Here is a 25,293-nt window from a genome sequence, read left to right as displayed (position 1 = left end):
TATGCAAAAAGGGGTAAATGTTTTGTGTTCCATGCACATCCTAGCAAAGGCAGAAAAAGAGCCCTGTTGATAGGCCTCTGAGAGACTATTGCTTCTTTCCATCCCTCCTCCTTCCCATTTCATATTGTCAAGGAAGGCTGTTTTTCTGGCATTTCTCGCATTTTGACTGATTTAAGTCCCCTTTAATCTTCCTCAAGATTTTCACCCACAAACATGTCTCCTTGCATAGAAAGGCAAATACCAAAACTTGCTCTGCAAGTCATCTGTGTGAGGTGGAGAGAGGGTTGCATAATAAGGTTGGATTGCTCTTGTTCTGCTGACTTTCCAGAAGAAAGTGATTCCTTTGTGTGTTTTTTGTTGCCCGTCTGCTCCATCCCATGAACTGGGCTAAGCCACGAAATTCTTCTGCTGTGAGGTAGAAAAATAAGTCTTTTGTGTAATGAGAGTTGGAGTCACAAAAGTACCTACTTTCCTGCAGCGGCAACATAGCCGGACACAGGATCTGTGGAGTAAGCCTGGGAGGGAATGTGTGGAGGCTCATTCAATTTTATTTAAAGCAATGGAAATTAAGGTACCCCAGTCAAGCATGTAATTGAGTATACTTCATCTTCTACTATCTTTATTATATAGCTCGCTTGAAGGGAATTAGTAACAGAAGATACCCAGCCTGATCTGTCCTTGTCAGCTTCTGTGCTTGATGTATCATCAGCAGGGAAGTAATACTTTTTCTCTCTCAACATGTTTTCAGAATGATAGATTTGCCACTAGTGAGTGATTTCCTATTACTGCTGCTCATGTGCATGCTTACAGGTGTGTTACACCTTTATCCTTGGTGTATGCCAAGGTTGTTAAAGACCTTTTGGTTGTTGGTTTGGTTGTTAAAGACTGGTCTTCTCCAAACACTATCAACAATATGAAGCAGACAGTCTGACAGACTCCTTTGACAGAGCCTAAGAAGAATCAGCTTTCCATTCTTTACAGTTGTAGGTCTCGAGATGACTCTTGGAGATTCTGCAGTTATGGACTATTTTCCATTCAATGCGCATACATGACTTGAGTGTATCTTGCTTTAGGCTCTTTCCACTCAATTGGTGAGAATTGCTTTACTGTTAACTAGAAATCTCGGAGTCGTCTTTCCAATTTTCAAGAAAAGTTTATATAAAAATGCAAACAAAGTATTGGCTATGCTCTCTAAAATGGATAGCAGAGTGAGGAATGGTTATCAAAGATCTATGGAACAAATGTCAGAAATAGATTTGCTAGTCTGTTCCCTCTAAGATGAAATTTAGAGGTAGCTTCACTTCTGCCTGTGTTTGGCTGGCTGGCTGAAGCCAGGCATGCTCATCTCAGGAGTTTGTTGAAGAGCCCTTCCTTACAAAGCATGCTAGTGTTTTGTGACCCTTTGGTTCTTCCAAGGCTCCCACTGACTGACATACATCATCTTTACTCTAACTACATTGCCTCTATCTAGTTCAAAAGTCCACCTTTTGCAGATCCATCCTCTGAATGCCAGGCTATGTCCCCTCTTTGAAAATGCCAGTGCTGCTTTCCCAGGTCAAATGCTGCCACCTGGACTGGGAGATGAAGAGCTCTTTGTGATTCGTGAGGAATCTCCCTCTGCATCAGGGTTTTGTTAAGCTGATGGAACGGGAATTCCTGGAATTGCTGTCAGGGATCGTCTTTGTCTTGTTTTTGCATGGACTGTTTGTGAGCGCTGTGTTCCCTTGCAAATTACATAGCAGACAGTTGTGGCTCTCAAATTCAGTAAAAGCAGCAGATGTAAAAAAAGTGGCTAGTGCAGGGCCCTGCTAGCCTTCTGTGGTTGATGAACCTGTTGTGCAATGAAAGGGCAGCTTGCTGGAGGGCATAGTATTGATGAAATCTTTGGTGAATGTCTTTATCTTTGTATCTTACGCACCCAGCAAATAAGCCTTTAAAACAAAGTTAAATTAAAGAAAAGAAAAAGAAAAAAAGAAAACCAATCACACAAAAAGCCCTTTGGAAAGCTGATTGCTCTGTCCTTCCCAGGAAAGGAAGGCAGAGCCCCTGAAGCAGCAATGTTTGCTTGTCCTGTGCCAAGCACACATGGATAAAAACTTTTGAGAGCTTTCCTCCTTTGCCATATTCTTTTGTCTCTTCTGCTTAGGCCGGGGCAGCCTCCTGGTGGAAGTGTTCAGGTTTGTTAGCCATGCTAGCGTTTTGCTTCTCTGATCACCTCACATATACAGGACTGTGTATTATCAATGTACATGAGTAGCACAGAAAAGGTGCAGGGGTAGATGCTTTTCTGCCTCAAAGAGCTCGTGGGTTAATACCTCAAAATATGCTGAAGTCTGTCAAAAGGACTGTGCAGTAGTTATTGACATGTGAAGATAAAGTTATAAAGAGGAGGACTGTTTGGGGGGAAGTCCCTCTTTATAGCTGGATGGTGAGTTGTGTGGAGCTGTTACCTCTCTTGGTGGGAAAGACCTTTGACAAGTAGAGAGCTGAAGCCCGCAATGGCTGGGTGACCTTACTTTGAAATGGCTTCAGTGATCTGGACACTTATTAGCCTTTGCAGTGGCAGGACAAATACATATATTCCTGCCTGCTTTGGTAAACCAGGCTAACTCTGTACCAGAAGCCATGCTGAGCCTTAAAATGAATCCTGGGTAGAAGGGAACAGTTTTGAGCTTGTGCACTGCCCCAGGTCCTGCTTCAGCTGGAAGGTTTTTCTGTGACTGAAGTGAGCAATGGGCTGAGCCCCACAGCAGAAGCCAGGACTGCCTGACATACAAGGTTGTACTGGTACACCAGAACAGGTTAGCCTGCTCAGCAGAATCTCACTGCCCAGATAGGCAGAGTTTGCATCTTTCTGCTCTCCTGCGCTGTCTGCAGGATTGCATCATTATCCAGTCCACTGCCATCGTTTGGTCAGATAAAGCTGACCAAGGGATTCCACTAACCTTTGGAAGCATTCAGTGGTGGAGATCTTGGAATGGTAGAGCCCACAGGGGCATACACCTGGGAAGTCACTTCTCCTGTGGCTGAGGGAGAAGGAATCTCCCTGCATGGCCTGGGGTAGGGGAGCCCCTCCACCCGCAGGCTGCTGACTGTAGCCCCACTCCTTGCCTTCAGGTCTTTCCTCATGGACTGACTTATTCCTTTGAAAGCATCAGCCAAGGCCTCCCTTCACATATTAACTGGCAACACCATGCTTTGTTCCTGCAGCAAGCACAGGCCTGCCAAGTTCTAATATCATAGAATCATAGAATAGTTAGGGCTGGAAAGGATCTTAAGATCATCTAGTTCCAACCCCCCTGCCATGGGCAGGGACATGTCCTCCCTGGGCAAGATTTCCTCATGCTTAGCATGCCCTAGAATGTGTTGCATTGTTAATATTCCATTATTTAGTGCTTTTTGGAGGGACCTCCCATCTTTTCGCCCTACTTTTAGCCATTTCTACATGTCTGAATCCCAGTCTTCACCAAGGTCTCATTCATGAATCTCGCTTTCTAAGCACCCTCTGCACTCTGTTTTGCTTGTTTCTTCCCAGGCTTGCCCCATCAAACAGCCTGCCACCAGGTCCCTAAACTGCCCCATGGCTGCTGCTTTTCTTTGCTGTTCATGCTGCACTGCAATATGGTCCTGCAGGCTCTTCTCCCAGCCAATGGGCAGGTGCCTACCCAATCCATTTGCTTCCAGTTCCATTTGTTTTCCAGGGTTCAGGGGAGATGGGAGCTGCCTCAGCATTTCTTGCGTGGCTCTCCCCATCCTGATGGTGTTCTAGGAGACATCTCTCTGCTTTGAAGCCTCTTGCTGGAAGAAGCTACTACAGTCCCTGTGCAGGTGGAGGTGCTTCCATTGCGCACCTCAGCCATTCAGGGACTGACTGGGATCTGTGTTCACAGATGCTGCAGAAGATGCAAAGCAATGAGGCAAATGATAGAAAGCAATGGCAATCCTTCTGGGCTTTCTGGGAAAGCCTCTTGTTGCTTAATAATGTAGAACTGCTTGTTAGGAAAGTATTGTTCACTTATATTCAAGAACTTCTTTCAACTCACTAATTGTAGGAGTCTTAAATTATTTCGGTGAATAAAGAGAAAGATGGTTAGATTTAGGGCAAACCTATCCAAATTTTGTGCTGTCCCGGAAGATTAGGATACATCCTAACTAGTAACAGCCTCAACAGTGTCATTTCTCTGCTTGATGATTATAAATGAGCAGTTAGGAAATCCAGTTTTCAATTAGTTAGCAGAGGTTTTTAACCATGTTGTACATCTAGATTAACCGTGTTGGACATCTAAATTAACCATTCCGGAGATTGGGGATTATCAGCTGTTATGTAAACTCAGACATGTCTTTTAATTGGAACAGGACTGCGACAGATGCTGCATTTGCTAAAGAAACCAGACTGTCATGTAATACATCCAGAATGTGTGTTTTGTTTGGCAGAATCATGCACGTGGATTGCCACTTTCCTTTGCCTTTACCACTAGTAAAACCATGCTGTTGATCAGACATGTGGATCATTAAAGGTTGGATTTAGTTCTTATTTGGGTTGTCAGGTAAGAACTGAAATTGATTTAGTTCTGTTCCTCTTCAGCACAGCTTCAGATTTACTGTGTCAGTTCAATGTAATGTAAGATCTCGTGGTAATTTCACCCCTATGTACATCATGGCGCTGTAACCTGATAAAGACCTCGGAGTCAGCAATAACAGTGTTCAAATCCATAATATACAGGGGATCCCTTCATTCATGTACAGCATAGGGTTTGGGGTATTTTTAAGAATATATTTTTAGATTATCCCACCAATGATGGGATGTGTAGGGTGCGAAGCAGGTGGTCAGACACAAAAATTTCATAGAATCAGATAATGGTTGGGGTTGGAAGGGACCTGAAAGATCTAGTTCCAACCCCCTGCCACAGGCAGGGACACCTTCCACTACACCAGGTTGCTCAAGGCTCCGTCCAGCCTGGCCTTGAGCACTTTTGCCTTTTGAAGTATAAGCACAAAGGCGTATATCACAAATTTTCTGTGTGATTAAATGAGCAACCCTTCAGGTCCCAGAGACGGAATATAGCATGCTTGCTGAAACATAGCAGCACTGCCTGGTGCCTAGCAGCCGCTGCTAGGTTTTACCCTAGGGTGAAGTCCTGTCTGCAGCCAGGGATTCCTGGAAAAATCACTTTACAGCCTTTTCAGGAGAGATGCTGATGTGCCAGTAGGTATTTCGTTACTGCAAATGCATGTCCGTTATGAGAGTTTGTTAATAATGAACAAGAAAGGGATTATCGGGTAATACAACAGCTGAGGAAGAGAAGAACCTGCTTCAGGGAGGCAGAAGCTTCTCTTTGCCATATCATGCACATACCAAGAGCTATCCCTAATCTCTTGACACTTTCCTGGATTGCTCATACCATTACCTGAAGCTGTGTTTGCATTTCTAAAGAGGTTAACTGGCAACTAAGCCCTCACTAAACCCTTCCCTTGAGCATGGCTGTCACAAAGGGGTGTCACTTTTGTTTACTAAGCAAAACAGCCAGGGCTGCTGGATCTGGAGAGCAGCAGGAAGCCTGGGGACTCCCATGGGAAAGCTTGCTCATCCTTCCCACCCAGGGGCCAGCTAAGTGGGAGGAAAGGAGCACAGCAGGGCTGGAAGGGGGTTTCTTGGGTTGAGATTACTGGTCCAAATTGAAGCTCTCTTTCTCTCCATACTGCAAGGCAGAAGCTTTGTAAACTTTCTCCCTTCCAGCCAAGTCGTCGCCATTTGGCTACTAATAATAGCAGCACACTGACATTCTTTCCCCTATCTTAGGGAAGCTCCTAGGTTGCAAGAACGTTGGAAGAAAAATAATCAAGGCCAGAGACATGGCAATCAGCTGTATCTTCTGTCTAGTTCAGATCTTGCCTGGGCACAGCATCCAGGCTGGAAGTTCCAGGACTACAGAAGTTCCTACTTCACACTCAACAGTGTAATGCTCTTTTCTAACCCAGCATTGCTGCTTGTTTAGATCTGTGCAAGTGTGGCAAGTTCACGATATCTTTAGTAACCATCTAGTGAGGTGTCAGATGTCCCCACAAGCTTATCTGAAGTCAGGAGAGGAGTTAAATGAAACCGTGAGGTGAGACAGAGAAACTATCCCAGCAGCAGACCAAGATTCAGCTGGCCTGAATCATCAGTTGAAATTTCTGTTTTATCTTTTAATGGAATGATGGAATTTTGGTTAAAGGAGTGAGGAAGACTGTGTGTGTGTTCATCCGTATATGTGCAACTGTGTGTTTAAGGCTGCATATTTAGAGTTATATTTTAAGTCAGAAGACTTGGAACAGTAAAAGTGGGAATTCTGTGCACAGACTGCATTTTCCAGTCAACTATCCCTTTGAGATTTCCACTTTTTATTGTGATAGAATTAAACAGAGAATAATGAAATGGATATTAAGTACTTAATCTCTCTGGCTAGGATTCAAATCTATGGCCTCAAGTGCTTCATTTTTACACAGTGCAGCCACTGAACTAGACAGCATTTAAAGAGTGCAGATCTTTCAGACCTGGCTTTACAAAGCAAGCAGAGGTCTCCTATTGCAGTGCAGCATGTGCTAAGCATCCTGCAGTGAATTTTCTATAGAAAACCATTTTCAGCAGTGCTCCTGGCTTGTGAATGCCCCCTCTTTCTCAACCTGCCTGGCTACCACTTCCAACAGCACCCTTGCACCCTCCAAGTCTTGCATCTTGCCTAGATTTAATAGACACTAAAACAACAGAGGCAGGAGCGCGGCAGGCAGTGCAGGGCTGGGTGCGGCTAGGCTGGGTGAGTGCATGTTGGCACACAGGTATGCATGTCTCTGTGCGGTTATGTGCCCACCAAGATTAGGTAGGAGCTGCAAAGAGAGGCATCATTTCACAGAAGCAAGCAGCTGGAGCAGGAATGCTATCAGCCCTCCTAAACACACCCATTTAAATTTCTGCCCTAGTTAAGCAGACAGAATAGAGCACTGTTTCCCCCTCATTTTACCAAAGTACAGCCACTTGAATGTGTATTGTTATGTCATAGATTTTTATGCTGCTGAACTACCAGATGCAGCAGGCGTGCACTGAATGAACATTGCTATGTTCTTAGGCAGCTTTACATCATCGGTGATACTAGGAACTTGGAGAAATCATAGAGCATCAGATGTGATTAGCAGGTAGGACAGGAGGAAACTCAGAAGACCTTCATGTTGATGCAACAGCTAAACACTCCTGGCAAATACTGCATTAGGTGAATAATTCAAGAAAGGATTTTGGTGGGAGGAGTGAAGAGCTGAACTGCAGTCCTGGGCCTCTAGTGAGGCAGGATCTGGGGATACTTACATGCCTGTGTTGTCCTTGAAATTAGAAGAACAACCTACTCCCCTTAATGTACAACCTTAATGATGGAAGAAGCAGTGGAAGGGGGCCTGCATGCATCGTCTTGTGCCAAGTGAAAGGAAGGTGTCCAGCAATGTGCTGGCCTTTTAAATGGAGGATACTAAGTTCTGTTGCCCAGCCCGCTCCATAACCTTCAGCCAGCATGAGGGTCCTCTGCTGCCACCTGCACTCACTTTACAACAGTGGTACCCACTGCTGTCTGTGCATGCCTGAGGAGTGCCAGACCTCCAGGCTCCCAGGGCATGCCATCTCCCTGTGCCAGAAACCAAGTGCTTCCAGGCCGCTGCTGTCTGCAGAGCAATTCCCCTGGCTCCTGGGTTTCCAAAAGGAAAGGACTCTTCACAATTTGAGTGAAAAGGTATTTTGTGCGTGCTGAAAGCATGACCCTAGCCCTACCCTGATGAAACACATGTTCTGGTTTTCTCCTATCCCATCTCTCTGAGTGTTTTCAAGGCTTCATTGGCCTTTTTGGCACACACACATTGAGCTGGGGAAGGAATGCAGCATGGGTTGAGCTAGAGCTCCACTCCTGGAGCACTGTGTGCAGCTCTGGAGTCCTCAGTATAGGAAAGAAATGGACCTGTTGGAGAGGGTCCAGAGAAGGGCTGCAAAAATGTGCAGAAGGATGGAACACCTCTCCTGTGAGTAAAGGCTGAGAGAGTTGGGATTGTTCATACTGGGGAAGAGAAGACTCCAGGGAGACCTTATTGCGGCCTTTTGGTTCTAAAAAGGGGCCTACAAGAAAGATAGGGAGAGACTTTTTAGCGGGGCCTGTTGTGATAGAACAAGGGGTGATGGTTTTAAACTAAAAGAGGGGAAATTCAGGCTGCATGTAGGGAAAAAATTATTTCCAATGAGGGTGGTAAAATGCTGGCACAGGTTGCCCAGAGAGGTGGTGGATGCCCTATCCCTGGAGACATTCAAGGCCAGGCTGGATGTGGTTCTGTGCAACCTGATCTAGTTGTCCCTGCTCATTACAAGGCAGTAGGACTAGATGACCTTTGAAGGTCTCTTCCAACCCATACTATTCTATGAGTGCTTGAGGTGCCCTGAAAAGCATTTTTATGGTCAGATATAATCATGGTCAAGCAACAAACTTTATCTAGGGTGAACTAGGAAGGAGAACTGAGGTGTTGGCTTTATGAAACATTTATATGTATAATCTGGCAACTATTACTCACTAGTGTTTCTGCCAGGTCAGCACTGGTATGGCTTTTACATCAGTCTCCACCTTAAGCCCAGAGGAACACAGACCATTTTCCTTCAAATCATAGGGACCCACACACTGTAACATCCCATGGCTGCTGGGAAATGGCTATGCCTGTGGAGCAGAGCGCTGCTAGAAGCCCCCACTTCCATCTTTGGTGAGCTTTGCCACCAAGTACCTGACAGCCCAGATGTAACTGCATAGAAGAGAAACTTTTTCTCCAAGGGCTGCAGTAAGATATTCTTATCAGGGCTAGTACTAAAGTCTTGTGTGTTATCATGTTACTTGGTTACATTTACCTGAAGCCTGACTGGGATTCCCGGAGACCTATGTGGCTCGTCAGCAGTTCTCCAGCTCCAAGAGGTGACAGTAGGATTTGTGGCATCCAGAGATCAAAAACTGCCTGCCCCGGGGACGTGCTTTAAACAGCAAGAAAATATTCAGGAGCAATAGGCTGTGAATTCAATTACCTGACCTTACCTTACAATTGTTCCTTATATTTTTCTCCCCCGCCAGGCATTTTCATCAAGAAAAATCACAGCATTGTTTAATGATTAGTCTTGGTTAGATAACAAGCACCAACCAAAACTGCTGATGATCCCAGACCATAATTCTTGAGTCAATAGCAGATTTGTGCACAGCCATATTGCTCAACAGGATGTGTCTGATTAAGATTAAACATGTAAATACAATTGTATTTTTTTATAATTTAGCCAGGATGCACAACATTGAGTTTCTGCCAGCTCCTATGCTGGCTGTGTGGGGACACAGATCTGTACCAGCATGAAGCTTGTTGATAACAAATAAAACAAAATCTATGAACACTTTTTTTTTCCCTGTTGAAGTCTGAAATGGAGGAGTGATTTATGTCAGATCTCACAAAGCTTTGCTTTGTGCCGCTGCGGTGGTGTTCGATCCAGGAGCAGTAAAGCACAATTTTCTGCATCACTGAGCAGGGAGTTTTTGTGTGCAACCTGATTCCCAGGAATGCTTCTTGCATGGAAGCAGTCCTCTGTAAAGTCTCTTACCCGAGGCAATGCTGGCAGGAGAAATTAGCCTCAGGCTTCAGGTCAGGGTGGCTGTCTCAGAACATCTATTTACAACAGTCACTCTTGTGAGAGAAGGCCTAAGCCTCTCTCAGTGAGCATCTCAGCCAGTCATCTCAACCCCACAGTGTGGAGTGGGAAAGGGAAAACTACTCCATGCACAGTGCGCAAGGAATACCAAAGGGAACAGCATTAGGGGCCAGGCAAGGGTACCAAAATGAGGACTGGCACACAAGGAAAGTAAAGGCTGACTCCTTCTGGAGTGTTGTGCTGAGTCTCTGTAAGGCTTCGCCAGCTGAAGATGCAGCCAGACAGCCTCTCTCTCCTAAACCATTTCCCTAGCCTTGGGATCAGCCTTTTTGAGAGAGACAAAACAGGTTCTCTTGGGTCTCCTTTGGCATGTCTTCCTTTCTGGGGGTATCGGGCAACATCCCCACCATCGGTATGTTTTCACATCGCTTGTTTCCTGAGAGTTACACACTTCTCCTCAAATATCTTGTCTACACACAATACCGACTCATTCATATCACTGCAACTCACTGATTTGGGAAGACATCAGCACAAAAGCAGATGAGTTCAATGCCACAAAGGAGGACTGGAACCTTCTTAGCTGCTCAGGATACCTCCAGGAAACTGCATCAGTTGTCATGAGTGAAATGTTCATCAGCATATACTGATGAAAGTCCTAAGGGAGGTGATAAATCTAATTATTTCTTTTTTAACTTGCTCACAGCCTTCAAAAACACCAGTCTTGTTGTATGAAGAGACTCTTCCTAGCCAAAGTGATCACAGCCACAGGTGCTCGGAGCTGCTCTCTGCTTATTTCTGCCCGTTCTTGCTCCAGCTTCCACACTTGTGAAGTATGAAAGACAGTGTGAGATCTGCCCCAGAGGGATAGGAGTAAGTCTAAGGCATGAACTCAGCACTGTTTCAGCAGGTGCTCCAGGAGCCACCTCCTACCCTTGGGTTTCCGGGTACTAGGCTGGGGTTGCATACAGAAGTGATCCTGTTTGCAGCACCACAAAGCATTATCTTGCTGGTGGAGGATCAGGCAGTCAGTTTCCATTGCATTTCCTGAAGCAGGGTCTGCTCATCAACTGGGGATGCTCTGGCAGATAATTCACACGTTTGAAAGTGTCTGTTTATAAGACATAGTCAGTAGCACTGATTTCAATATTATAACAAGTCTCCTTGACCTTTTCTCGCCCAAATCTCTCCCCCTCACAGCAAAAGAATGTAGTGTACCAGGAATCTGGGCGTTTAGGATCCAGGAATAGAAAGGGGCTGGCCAAAACCTACTCATTTAAAGAACAGAACTTCTTTGAGAGGAGGCAGCAATCAACACTCAAAGCAAAGCGTATCACTGCTACATACTAGAAATGTTTATTTTGTTCCTGAGACTTAAAATGGCAGGGAGCACAGCATGCAGCTGGTGGTTGCAGAGACAGCTAACAGCTCTGAAGGACACCAGTATGAGTTTCTGTTGCAGTATTTTTAGATAACATTTAGGTTTTGGTGCCACACTTTTCATTTCCAAAAGAAAAGGATCCAACTCTCAGACAGGAATTTTTGGTAATCTTTGGATTATGCTTTCAGAGCCAGAGCCCAGGGAATTCAGGGACAGGATCGCCAGGAGAAAGCCCAGAGTTATGTGGAAGTGCCACATGTCCCTTTCCAAAAACAACATGCCCTGCCTTTTTTGTAGCTCCTATCTAAGGCAGAGGTGCTCCAAGCTGGCTGCCTGGACCAAAGACCCATCACCTCTGTGCCAGTCTGTTCCAAGGGTGTAATAATGTTTATACCTGAACTGTTTTAAAGGAGGACATGGATGAGGCAGAACAGGGTGGGGACTGCTGTAATCTTAGCTCAGTATGACTGTGATAAGCACTGGCAGAGGGGGATTTTTTTAAGGAAGCAAGGCTATTTTTGTGTTGCCAATGTTGCGCATTTGGCAGGTTAATAAATGGTTAGAATGGTGGTGCCATAGTCAGGGGTTTGGCTATTTAGAACATGGGGCTCCATTTGGGAGGCCAGATCTACTGGAGGCTGGTGGAGCTGATCTGACAAAGAAGGGGAAGAGCTGTTTTGGTAGGAGGCTTGCCAGGCTGGTCAAGAAAGCTTTAAACTAGACGTGTTGGGGGAGGGGAGCACTGATCCATCCCAACACTCCCGGTCAGTTGCCAGCACCTGTAATAAGTGCTTGGAGCCATGTAGAGATGTTCCAGCTGCCCCAGCCATTGAGTCGGCTGCATTTGGAGCTTGGCTAAGGTGCCTCTATACAAATGCCCGTAGTATGGGGAACAAGCAAGAGGAATTAGAGATGTGTGCAAGGCTACAGGAATATGATGTCATTGATATCACAGAAACATGGTGGGATGGCTCCTATGACTGGAGTGTCGGAATGGAAGGTTACAGGCTGTTTAGAAAAGACAGGCCAGGCAGACGGGGAGGGGGTGTTGCTATCTATGTCAGTGATAGGCTAGAGAGTATGGAACTCTGTCTGGGGACGGGTGATGAGGTAACAGAGTGTTTGTGGGTCAGCATCAAAGGGAGAACAGCAATGGGGGCCATTACGGTGGGGATCTGTTACAGGCCGCCTGATCAAGAGGACTCTGTGGATGAAGCGCTATACAGACAGATAGGAGCAGCCTCACGCTCGCAGGCCCTTGTCCTCATGGGGGACTTCAACTATCCTGACATCTGTTGGAGGGACGGTACGGCCCGGCACAAGCAACCCAGGAGGTTCCTCGATCATATGTAAGACAACTTCCTCTTTCAAGCAGTAGAGGAGCCGACGAGGAGAGGTGCCATGCTTGACCTCGTGCTCACCAACAGGGAGGGACTGGTTGGAAATGTGACGCTCCAAGGCAGCCTTGGCTCTAGTGATCACAAGATGGTTGAGTTTGAGATCCTCAGGACAGTAAGAAGAGCACGCAGCAAGCTCACTGCCCTGGACTTCAAGAAAGAAGACTTTGGCCTCTTCAGGAACCTCCTTAGTAACATTTCATGGGATACAGTCCTAGAGGGCAGGGGGGCCCAAGACTGCTGGTCGATATTCAAGGATCACCTCCTACGTGCTCAAGAATGTCGCATCCCGACTAGAAGAAAGTGCAGCAGGAGGGCCAGGAGACCTCCATGGATGGACAAGGAGCTGATGAGGAAACTTAGAGGTCAAAAAGAAGCTTATAGAAGGTGGAAGAGAGGACAGGCGGCCTGGGAAGAATATAGGAGCATTGCCCAGGAAGCTAGGGACCAGGTTAGGAAAGCTAAGGCCCAGCTAGAATTAAGTTTGGCAAGGGATGTGAAAGATAACAGGAAAGGGTTCTATAGATAGGTAGCAAATAAAAGACAGACTAGGGACAATGTAGGCCCTCTCCGGAAGCTATCAGGAGAACTGGCTACCATGGATTTGGAGAAGGCTGAGGTTCTTAATGACTTCTTTGCCTCCATCTTCACCAGCAAATGCTCTGACCACACCACGAAAGTCTTGGAAAGCAAATGCAGGGACTGTGAAAATGAAGACCTTAGGCCCACTGTAGGAGAGGATCAGGTTCGAGACCATCTTAAGAACCTGAACGTGCACAAGTCCATGGGACCTGATGAAATCCATCCACGGGTCCTGAAGGAGCTGGCGAATGAAGCTGCTAAACCACTGTCCATCATATTCGAAAAATCCTGGCAGTCAGGTGAAGTTCCCGATGACTGGAAGAAGGGTAATATAACCCCCATTTTCAAGAAGGGGAAGATGGAAGACCCAGGGAACTACAGACCAGTCAGCCTCACCTCTGTGCCTGGCAAAATCTTGGAACAGTTTCTCCTGGAAAACATGCTAAGGCACATGAAAAACAACGAGGTGGTTGGTGACAGCCAACATGGCTTCACTAAGGGGAAATCCTGCCTGACCAATTTGGTGGCCTTCTATGATGGAGCCACAGAACTGATGGACAGGGGCAGAGCAGTTGACGTCATCTACCTGGACTTGTGCAAAGCGTTCGACACTGTCCCGCATGACATCCTTGTCTCTAAATTGGGGAGACATCAATTTGATAGACGGACCACTCGGTGGATCAAAAACTGGCTCGATGGCCGCACGCAAAGAGTTGTGGTAAACGGCTCGATGTCCATTTGGAAACCTGTAACGAGTGGTGTCCCTCAGGGATTGGTGTTGGGACCCGTCCTGTTCAACATCTTTGTCGGCGACATGGACAGTGGTATTGAGTGCGCCCTCAGCAAGTTTGCCGACGACACCAAGCTGTGTGGTTCGGTTGTTACGCTGGAGGGAAGGGATGCCATCCAGAGGGACCTTGACACGCTTGTGAGGTGGGCCGATGCCAACCTTATGAAGTTTAACCAAGCCAAGTATAAGGTCCTACACCTGGGTCGGGGCAATCCCAGGCACTGCTACAGGTTGGGCAGAGAAGAGATTCAGAGCAGCCCTGCAGAGAAGGACTTGGGGGTGTTCGTTGACGAGAAGCTTAACATGAGCCGGCAGTGTGCACTTGCAGCCCAGAAAGCCAACCGTATCCTGGGCTGCATCAAAAGAAGCATGACCAGCAGGTCAAAGGAGGTGATCCTGCCCCTCTACTCTGCTCTTGTGACATCTCACTTGGAGTACTGTGTACAGTTCTGGTGTCCTCAATATAAAAAGGACATGGAGCTGTTGGAGCAAGTCCAGAGGAGGGCCACGAGGATGATAAGAGGGCTGGAGCACCTCCCGTATGAAGACAGGCTGAGAGAGTTGGGGCTGTTCAGCCTGGAGAAGAGAAGGCTGCATGGAGACCCCATAGCAGCCTTCCAGTATCTGAAGGGGGTCTATAAGGATGCTGGGGAAGGACTCTTCCTTAGGGACTGTAGTGGTAGGACAAGGGGTAATGGGTTCAAACTTAAACAGGGGAAGTTTAGATTAGATATAAGGAAGAAGTTCTTTACAGTGAGGGTGGTGAGGCACTGGAATGGGTTGCCCAGGGAGGTTGTGGATGCTCCATCCCTGGCGGTGTTCAAGGCCAGGTTGGACAGAGTCTTGGACCACGTGGTTTAGGGCAGGGTGTCCCTGCCCATGGCAGGGGGGTTGGAAGTAGATGATCTTAAGGTCCTTTCCAACCCTTACGATTCTATGATTCTATGATTCTATGTACTGCACGGGTAGCTAAGCAGAAGGAATGGCACAAGCATATTCACAATGCAGCCAATATCAGTGACCAAAAATAAACACATTATTTAGACACATTCCAGAGCACCAAGCACCATCTCTCCCCAGCCATCTACCTGCTTTATTACTCAGCTTAATAAAAGACACTAACTCGGCCCCTGAACCTCCCAGACATGCTCTCTCCCCCAGACCTGGCTGAGCTGAGAGGAGCTGCAGTGCTCTGCCCTTCACTAGCAGCTCACTCCTGAGCAGGGCTGGTCCAGGGCACCGTGGGCATTGGCATCCCAGGAGGGAGCAGGGCCAGGCAATACCAGCAGTGAGAAGGGGAAAGGAGCAGAGCTGGCACAAAGGGAGAGCCCGGCCCTCTTTCTCTGCCTTATCCTGCTGCCCAAGGACTGCAAGAGGAGGTGTCAGTCCCTGGTGCCATCCTGGCCTCTCCTTGTCAGCTGTAGCCATTCACCAGCAGCCAGCTTCCTTGTCCAGGGCTGCAGTATGGCCAAAGCAAACCATTTTGCTACCAACAGCCTTCCACTCAAAGGAACTTGCCATCATTTTGCTACTGGATTATGTTGAAATTATTTCAGAATCTTGCTATGCTATCCAGCTGACAAACATAAAGATCTGTATCTGAATTCATTATCTTGTCTCCCCTCACTTCTGTAGGAGAGAAACAGATACTTCTCAGGTGTGATTTGGTTTGTTGTTCAACTGAAACTGCCCTGGAAGTGCCTCTTTACACCAACTATCGTGGGAATCTGGATGACTGCCTGAGATGAAGTCTGCTCTGTAGACACCTAAGAGTCTATTTAATTGCCTCCACCACCATATGACCATTTGAGATCTCCTGGGTTATTCAGAGTAAGATGATGCTCCAGAAGGGTAGTTTCCACAGCTCTTGTATCCTATGAGCCATCCCTGTGCTGGTGACTGAGTTACAGATGACTGAGCTACAGTACCTTCAATCAACTATTTGTCCACACTGGTGCACCAGAATGAAGTCCAAATCATGGATGTCTGCATCTAGGTACCTACATATAAGCTGGGCATCTCAGTTCTGAAATAAACAGCAGAGATTCAGCACTCAATGCATTTGCTCTTACAAAGGTGGTTTGAGATGCCTAAGGGTATAAAGACCATCTGCCCAGGCCTGCCAGATCTGGTACAGGAGGTATGGGAGACCCATGTGCTCTTGGAGTGGTCCCTGGAAGCTGAGCAGGATACCCTGTGGCATCTCAAATGACACTCTATGTTGATGTGCGCATATTAAACAACTAAGGTGAGGCCCCAGTCAATCCAGGCAACCACACCTGGGAGCATTTCAATGCACACAGCAATGGGCACCTGGCACCCATGCTGGGCTGGCCCTTCTGACCTTTTGGCTGTTTGGGAGCTGAGACACCTAGCTCACATTTAGGTAATAACCATCAGACATCTAAATTTAGGTGCCTCTATCTGCAAGTTGCACGCCATCCTTAAACTGAGGTGACAGTGATCTCACGTGTTTTGCCGTTTGTACTTGTCCATGTAGACCAGTGATTCCTCTCACTCCTTGGCACAGCATGAGGGCCATAGGCACCATGTCTCAGGCTACCTACCATGAGTCAGCAGCGCTTGGCTTCCTAAGTCACTTGGGATGGTTTATTGTTTGTTTGGGTTTTTTTAAACATATCCCCATTTATTAATCTTTTGAAGGTACAGGGTGTGTTTGATGACTGACTCTAAAAGATTTCTCAGGCATTCTAGAAAATGTCACTGTTACTCTTCTTATCTTTTCTTCTTTTTTCCCCCTGATATAATTTGGCATACTGCCTTCCATGGGGTTTTTCATATCTGTGTAAATGTAGGGAAGTAGTTAGCAGGCCATAATGTGCTCTGACAAGATACGAATAGACCGGCAGTGACCAGTGACCTTTGAAAGCCTCTTGGGATGTTTTTCTAGACAGGTTGGGTTCCACTGAGCTGGTGCTAAACTCTTCTCCATCACTCCTTTCCTCGTCTCATTTTTCACAACTGCCTCCTTCTTGGCTGGCTCACTAAGCCTGGGACCTGCTTTAAAGCTAGGATTAATTTCATGTAAAGAAACCTGACATGTCTTTTCCTAAGAAGCCTCAGGATTTTACACTGAAATGAAAGCAAGAAGGACATGAGAAACTGTCCTAGGGCTCAGCATGGCCCACCCAGCAGTGACTGCACGGAGTGTTGCATTTCACTCAGTGAGCCCTCACCCCTGCAGGCCCTCATGTACTTTTATGGGGTGTGCAAGAGAAGACTCTCTTGTATGTGTTTTGAGGCAACTTCCACATGTGGCATTCAAAAGGGAGCAGCACCCAGAAACAAGACAGGTGCCCTAAAACAAATGAACAAACAAACAAAATTAACGTGCAGATGAGACAACCATGAGCAAAAAACATGGTCGAAACTCCTCTGGTTTTGTGAAGGAGCACAACCTCCATGACATGGGAGGGATTTCTAGGTTCAGGGGCTGTGCGTAGGGACCAAGTTCTTGGTGTGGATGGGCCCTGATGTCAATTCCTTAAGCAGGATAATAAAATAGTCCCACCGAGTAGTATTTAAAATAACAGATGGAGTCACGAACATGTTGGAGATACTGACGGCTGTGGATGGGATTGCGCCTATGCATGTGTCATGCCAGAGGCACAATGTAGAGTAAGGGGGAATTTGTCATCACCTTCATTCATTAACCACTGGGGCCAGCAGTTTGGACAAAGTGACTCAGTGCTTGTGAGCAGACAGAACTGCGCCAGGAAAGGCAAACTGCCCTTTCCAGGGAAGGAGCACGTGGCTCTCACTGGCAGAGGTGGAAGGGATAAGTGGACCAGATGCAGCCCTGTGCCCAAATGTAGCACCCAACAAGAACCCCGAGTAAACTGTCTCTGAAGCCAGGCTTGAAGCCACTCTCCTTCCAGGTGCTGTGGGCCCATTTGCATCCTACAATCTCCTCATCTTCTACCTTGCAAGCAGTTATCAGGCAAGAAAGCATGCAAAGAGACAAAAGGCTTGGAGCAGGGAGGGGGCACACTGCTATTTATAGCTACGGTCCCCACCCATGGGTGCCAGGAGTGGAGCAGGGAAGCACCTTATCAGGTGCTTGGCTGAGCAGCATTCAATCCTGTCCCAGGGCTGCAAAAGGCAGCGGCTCCATCTCCACCCCGATGCAGGGGTGAGTGCCCCGCTGACGTCAGGAAGCCTGACTTCATTTCCTGGCACAGGGACCTTATTTTCATAGCCTGTGCTGCTGGAGAGGAGAGGCGGTGGAACTGGAATAGGCGTGCTCAGCCACACCTCCCCAGCCTCCAGCTGTTAAAGCTCCCAAGGAGGGCGAGCACAGGGCTCCTGCTCGGCTGGCCCTACAGAAGACGAGGTGACCGTGTTACTGGCTTGCAGGGAACTCTCCTCTTCTAGCCAGAGACTCCCTGTTGCCTTCTCCAGCAGGACCCAGAAAGGTAATTCAAGGCAATGTCCTGCAGGATCCAGGGCAGACCTGCCTTGTGTGGCTGGGGAGGGGTGGCGTGCAGGGGGTGGGAGGGCAGGGGCACAGTGTGCCATGGCCAACAGAGAAAGCCTCTCACCCTTGACTCTCACATGAATTTGCCATCTGGAGCTGGGGGAGTTATGGCAGACTTTCCTGGGAAAAGATTTGAAATTTGTAACTGGGTAGGTGTATTTTATGTATCAATGAGAGAGGAGGCTCAGGCTGGAGGGAGAAGACCTCAGCACTAAAGCAAGAACCATGATTTGGTGTGAACTGTGAAGTTACCACAGCACAGGCTCCCTTGCACCAACTGCAGAACCCCTTCGGAATCCCAGACACTTCTGTAGGTGCTGGATGAGAAGACTAAGCTTCTGGGGGGCAACACTCACCCAGGAGACTGGGCAGAGACTCTTCATGCCTCATAGAACATCTACACTGGAGAAAAAGAAAAGGGAGTAAAAATAAGCACAAGTGGCCCAGTTCTCCAAGGCAGTGAGGTTCTTTCCATCCTATTTGTTCCAAGGGCTGTGGCAGTTGACTGTGGCAAGTACCACTTGCAGTAAGCAGTGGTACCAATCAGGACCCAAGGCTATGGGTCTGTGCTACTCTAGGGTCTCACCCTGGCTCTCTGAACTCTCCACCTGCCGCAACAGTGGGCACCAGTCTATGGAACTGTGAATAGATAAGCTAATCTGATCAACAGTAAATGTCTGTGGATAAAATTGCAGTATTTGCTCTCTGGATTTCAGAAATGTTCATTACTTATTACTCACAAATATCCAAATATCTTTCAGCTATCCCCCAAATTTTGCAAACAATGGTTTTTGAAAACTCCTGCATGTGTTATTCACTAATTCCATTTTCTCCATGAGTCCAGAGATCCCACATATTTGAATACTTTGCATTTTATTGTAGCCAGCTTTTTGAAGAGCTGCACATCTCCTTTTACACAGCAAGGTTAAAAGCTGGAAAAACATTCCAGCATTTATAAGCACGTCACATTGACGCATATGTGGAGCTGAGAGTAAAAAAGTGATATTTTTCCCCTTCATTCATCCGCTGATTAGATCAACTGCCATTTATTGAAGACTCAACCTATACTCCCTAAAATCTGTTGGAAGGGTTTTAGAACCAGCATCATAACTGCAGTATGTTGTTCTGGAGGGGGAAAATCAAGGCAAAGAGCGTGGTGAGCACTGAAGAATAAATTCTGTAAAGTTTACTTTTTTCTTTATCTACCAGAAAAGAAAGCCTTTGGTTTTTCAATGTAGGTCATCAATAAGGCCAGATTCCCCCAAGTTTTATGCCAATATTGTATCTAAACTCCCGTTTTGACAGATTTTAGAGACCTGATCTTAACTGAGCAATTTGGTGCCTAGAAAGTGTCCAATGTCCTTCTGCAGTGTTTTCTGCACATCCTTCAGGCTCCCAAGGAAGCAGGCAACTTTATTCCCCTTGGCAATGGGCAGAGCTCGTCTAAACAGCACTCTTATTTCCTGCAAGACAGGCTTAAACCAGGCTTACGCAGAAAGTACTGAACTTCTCATAACGAGACAGCAGGAATGTGCTGGGTGGTTTCGAGACTTTGTCCATCCTTGATTCATGGACCACTCAAGAAGTAATATGATGGTTACTTCTCGTGGTATGAGCAGCATTACCTCTGACATGTCAGGCTCCCAGCCAGTGTAAAGCAATATTCTGGGGAGGGGACTGAAGTCTTTGGGACGACTCTTATTGTTGTGCTAGGAAGAATATGAGTTTGGGGTCATGGTTGGTGGCCAATATTTGCTATTTAATTTGGAGTGAGAAGAGCTATGCTGGGGGAATCCAGGTTAGCTATCTGCAGGGTAAAAGGCAGTTAAGATTCCCCGTCGTTCATACACATAAACCAAAGCTAAGTGTGTTTCAGAGAAAGCAAGGAAAGCAAAAGAGGGAAAAGAAACAGAGTAATGAGTTTCCTCTTCTGCATTGCTCATGTGTGAACCTCACTGGTACAAGGTACGTATGTTGTCTAAACTTGTCAAAAGAGTGTAAACTGTATTATGACTAACAGCTGCCCTTGTATCACAAAAGTGACAAGGCAGCTCAGGCTCCGTGCTGCTTGGCATCAAGTTAAGACCTGTGAAAGCTCACCTTCTCCCTGCTCCCCATGCTCCTATGACAGTGCACAACCCCAGGCACAGTGCAGAGGACAAGCAAGGTGAATTGCCTCCTGCTAACGGGCTTGTCTTGACCTTGATAGAGAGCTGATGCCAAACAAAGGGATGGCTCTGCTCCCACAGCCCCATGTCCTTACACTGTGGTGTCCTTTCCTAGTGGGGTGGAGATGAGGGTTTGTCGTGCCTCTCCTTCCCCACTGCTGGCAGCACCCAAGTTATGGCTGCCCCATCACTGGAAGCGTTCAAGGCCAGGTTGGCTGGAGATTCGAGCAACCTGGTCTAGTGGAAGGTGTCCCTGCCCATGGCAGGGGGTTGGAACTGGATGAGCTTTAACACCCCTTCCCACCCAAACCATTCTAGGATTCTGGGATATGACAGCCTTTGTCTTTTCTGCTTCTACAGCTTTAGGGAAACATTTCACGAGGAGTTTGTCGAAGAAGGTGAGAGGATGACGTCTCCTCCCCAAGGCTGCGGCAACATCAGTGATGACTATTACCCTCTTTGTGACATGGAGGAGGCCTGGGGGATTGTCCTGGAGTCACTGGCTGCAGCTGGCATCCTCGTCACCATTTTCCTCATCTGCTCGCTTTTCTTTCTCATCTGCAAAGTCCAAGACAACAGCAAGCGGCACATGATCTCCGTCTATTTCTTCTTTCTCTTAGGCACGCTTGGCGTTTTTGGTCTCACTTTTGCCTTCATCATTAAACTCAATGACAGGACTCGCCCCACTCGCTTCTTCCTATTTGGAGTCATCTTTGCTCTCTGCTTCTCATGCCTCCTTGCCCATGCGTGCAACCTCAACAAACTAGTGAGAGGAAGAAAGCCCTTCTCCTGGCTGGTGTTGCTGCTTCTCATTGTTTCCTTTGCCCTGGTACAAGTTGTGATCAATATTGAGTACTTAGTCACCATGCTAGTAAACCAGAGAGACGACTTTCTGACTATGTCTGCAGAGAAGACTAACAAGGACTTTGTCATGCTTTTGATCTACGTGCTCTTCTTGATGGCTCTGACCTTCTTGGTTTCCATGTTCACATTCTGTGGGTCATACAAAAGCTGGAAGAGGCATGGGGCACACATCTTCGTCACTGTCTTGTTCTCCATTGCCATTTGGGTAGTGTGGATCACTATGCTCACAAAAGGCAATGCACTCTTAAACAAACCAAGCTGGGATGATCCTGTCGTGGCCATTGCTCTGGTGTCCAATGGATGGGTCTTCCTGATAATGTATATCGTGCCTGAAATTTGTTTCCTCACTGCCCCTCTGAAGCTGGAGGACTACCCCCCAGAAAACGACTTCTGCCAACCCAAGTTGATAAAGCAGACAACTGGAGTGGACAACCATGCCTACACCCAAGATGAACTTGTGCAAGGTATGGTGAAGTGAACGACTCCACTCTTCCCCAGTCCTAAGCACATGCACATGCACCACTCATGAGCTGAAAGGTGTAGGAGGGCTACAAGAAAGGTTTTGAAGATGATGGATAATTTAGAGGTAGGAAAAAGTTTCAGACTGGTGAAACTTCAGAAATGCAAGGGAAAAGTAGTCTCCAGACAAGAGGGAAAAGAGTAAGGACCAATGCAAAAGCCAAAGATGTGTAGGAGTGGCTGAGTAGGACACTTACTGCGTATCAGGGCTGAGACATAAGTCCTTACGACTCTGTTATGTCTGGAAAGTTTGTGTAAAAACTGAGGTTTTTGTTTGTCTCTCAACAATGTTCCAGCTCTTCAGACCTCTCCAGGTTATACCTTGGAGAATATTTATTCCCAATTCTGATATGGTTCCCATTGTCCAAAAAGGAGGCAAGAAGTCTTATTTTTCTGTATGAAAACCAGAAATTTCTCTGTAGGCATTTCTCATGCCTACTTGGACAAAGCAACATGTTTTATCAATTGAGGCTTCCCACATCTATGTGTAGGAGATGTGGCTGCACTCCCTGTGGATCTGCTGCTGAGATCACATTTACCCCTGGAGTCAGACCTCCAGGTTTGTAAAAGAATAGCCAAAAAAGACTCTGCTCTCCCAGGGAATACCACAGAGGGGGTCTTGCACATGCATGTGGGAGGGATTTGGCTGGTGATGAGGACAGCAATTGTGAGGCAACAGGAGGTGTCTAAACTCCAAGGCCACCTATGTCCTGTTATTTACAATACCATTCATTCCTGCTTTCATAAGGAAATATTTAGTAAGCCACCCACCTATGGATTTTAACCCATTCCTGCCTGCATATTGCATAGTTTGATCAGTCTAAAACCAGCTGCTAACATAGCCACAGGCCCTGTAAGTCTCCCTTGATGTGGTATTTCCAAGCTACCATATAACACTAACGCACTAACTTTCCCCCCTCTTGTCTTGTGACTCAGGAGGCACAAGAGACAACAGCTACTCCCCGTACTCTTCTCACTTTCCGATGAAGGTAAGTTCACACACCACTTTACCTGTTTCATCACATGTTTAGGTCCTGAAAGGAAGGGAAGGAGAAGGGACAAAGACAGATGGACCTAGAGCAGCCTCTATGGAGGCATACAGGAGCTTCGCATGGGGCCGGGCGATACCGTAATGTGTTCATGGAGGTGTTTGTGGCTAAGGGGAGGGAGCTGTGATATGTCCAGGAAAATGGGAAGGCAAGAGGGGCCTGACGCAAAGTCTGGGGTTGTGGTTTTCAATACTTCTGGATTTGACATCACATAAGAAGTCCCCTCTTTGAGCACTGTTCCTGCAGTAGATTGTGCCCTTTCCTCAGGAGATCATGCTTCTTTCCCTAGCCCATGCGCTGCGTGTCCTGAATGCCCATCAGCAGTCACTGGAAGTTGCAGTGCAGATCCAGAGTGGGCAGCCTGTGTGTCCCCATGTCCATTCAACAGTCCTCCTTCAGACCACAGCATAGCTCACATTGTGTCCCCCCGTGTCCTCTGGTGACATGTCTCCATTAACTGATTTGTTCTGCCATGATCCGCTTCCACAGCCCCAGTTATCACACACTCAGGAAACCTTCAGTTCTGTTTCTCCCTCCACCACCACCCCCCCTTTTTTTTTTTTCCTTCTAAGCCTTATTCTATTAATTCTCTCCAATTTTGAAAGGTAAAGACTTCTGTGCTTCCTTTTCAGACCATCGATCCCCAAGATGATTTGTCCATCCCTCGGGCCAAGGCTCAGACAAGCCCATACCATGACTACACCGGTGGGAAAGGCCCCATGTAGCAGCTCCACAGTGAGCAAAAAGATTAAATGCCCGTCAGCAGAGGCATAGGGAATGGGCCACATGGTGACAAGTGAGTCAATCCTGCAGAAGAGACAGAGTTAACACACACTGGCAAAAGAGAAGAGGGGTTCTCTTTTCTCCACACACCTTGTAAGCCCTTCTTATTCCTCACACACAGCTTTCAGACACTGCTCTGGCCATCCTGTTCCCTCTCACTCTTTTTCTCTGTGGCATGGAGCTCATCTCTTCTGACACAGGAACGTGCTGGGAATTGCCTGTCTGGGACTATTTTCAGCAGGAATGCTGTAGGGCTAGAGCAGCAGGAAGCTGATCAGCTGGGTCTGTGACCATCTCTGCCACAGCCAGGACTTGCTTTGATAGCTTGTGGGAATGCCTGTGCCCTGTGTGTGACGGGAGAAGAGGCAGGAGCAGAAGCATCAGCCCCACTCCTGCCCACCCATAAACACATCTCCAGTACTGCTGAGAACACCCTTATCTATCCACCATTTCTTTTGTGCCTACTCCCAGCCTTGCCTGGCCCTCCTCCAGACATCAGCAGAGAAGAGACAGGGAGGGCTGGGAAGAGAATTCTTTTTTTCTTCTTCATGTTCACTTCCAGCCCCTTCCTCATCACCTGGGGGCCACCTAGGGTGGAGAGGGAAAAGAAAACTCTAAAGACATGAAAACTTCTACACCTATTTACCTTGACACATTTTCTGATTTGCATTGTAGCATCAGCCCCCCTCCTAGCTTGGGCTCCTGAACAAGCACCCCAAGGTGCCTGCCCAACCTGCAAATCCTCCCTCCCCACCCCTGCCACCCCTGGCTGTGGATCCCTGCAGACAAAACCTCTTCCATGCAGCTGCTTCCAATACCTTGGTGGCATTTAATCCCATGCACCTTGGAGCTCTGCCTGCTCCAGAGTGTGTCTGTGGCATTAACACAAACATTTCCCAAGCAGCCAGGTTAAGGAAGGCGGATACCCTTCTTCCAGGAGTGAGTGAACATGAGCATGTGTGTGTGTGTGTGTGTGCGTGCTGTGTGGACTGCACCCTGGCGATGAGCAATGAGTCTGCAGAGTTGAATCATTCTGCAGCCTGGTTTGCATTTGGTAAATAGCTTTCCATGATATTTCATATAGAAATACATAGAGCTCTCCAAGTGGGTGTGTATGATACACTGGTGTCTGACACAGCTGTATATTTATTTAGTACTTTGTATGTGGAATATTTAATTAATAAAAACCCAAAGATCCTGACTACGAGAGACTGGCGCTCTTCTCAGGAATGTGGTTCCTCTGATGGCTGGTGGGGTGGCAGCAACAGCTCTCCATGGGCTGGAGTGGGTCACCTGGGAGATTGCAGCTGAGGGGAGAATGGCAGAGATGCTGGCTTCTTCAAAGCTGTGCCACTCTGGGCAAGAGACCAGCTGCTTGAGGGTGCAGAAGGCAGTTATAGCTTCTCCATGCTACTTTTCTTGAATAAAGCAAGCTGATTCAATGTTAGAAGTGTTTAAGAAATATGAAGCCAAGCAGCAAATGCAGGAGGAAAGATAGGATCTTTTCATCCTGTATGTATCTGTGTCTGCTGTATCTATATTCCTGTATTTATTTACTTGTATCATGCTGGGTACTTGCGTAATCAAGA

At 47.1% G+C, this 25,293-nt stretch overlaps 1 protein-coding gene across 1 annotated transcript; it reads left to right on the top strand.

Annotated features, from left to right (window-relative positions):
* Nucleotides 1–15,989: 15,989 nt before the first annotated feature.
* LOC115604736 (retinoic acid-induced protein 3-like) lies at nucleotides 15,990–24,905 on the top strand. Its single transcript, XM_030478100.1, has 4 exons — nucleotides 15,990–18,259; nucleotides 20,850–21,817; nucleotides 22,809–22,861; nucleotides 23,554–24,905. Exons 2-4 carry the CDS (start codon nucleotides 20,896–20,898, stop codon nucleotides 23,644–23,646), a joined length of 1,068 nt encoding a protein of 355 aa, XP_030333960.1. The 5' UTR covers nucleotides 15,990–18,259; nucleotides 20,850–20,895; the 3' UTR covers nucleotides 23,647–24,905.
* Nucleotides 24,906–25,293: the final 388 nt, after the last annotated feature.

The sequence above is a fragment of the Strigops habroptila genome, chromosome 3 (genome assembly GCF_004027225.2).
Source record: "Strigops habroptila isolate Jane chromosome 3, bStrHab1.2.pri, whole genome shotgun sequence".
In the NCBI taxonomy this organism is placed as follows: Eukaryota; Metazoa; Chordata; class Aves; order Psittaciformes; family Psittacidae; genus Strigops; species Strigops habroptila.
The sequence above is the reverse complement of the archived record's forward strand: the minus strand, read 5'-3'. Positions and strand labels throughout refer to the sequence as shown.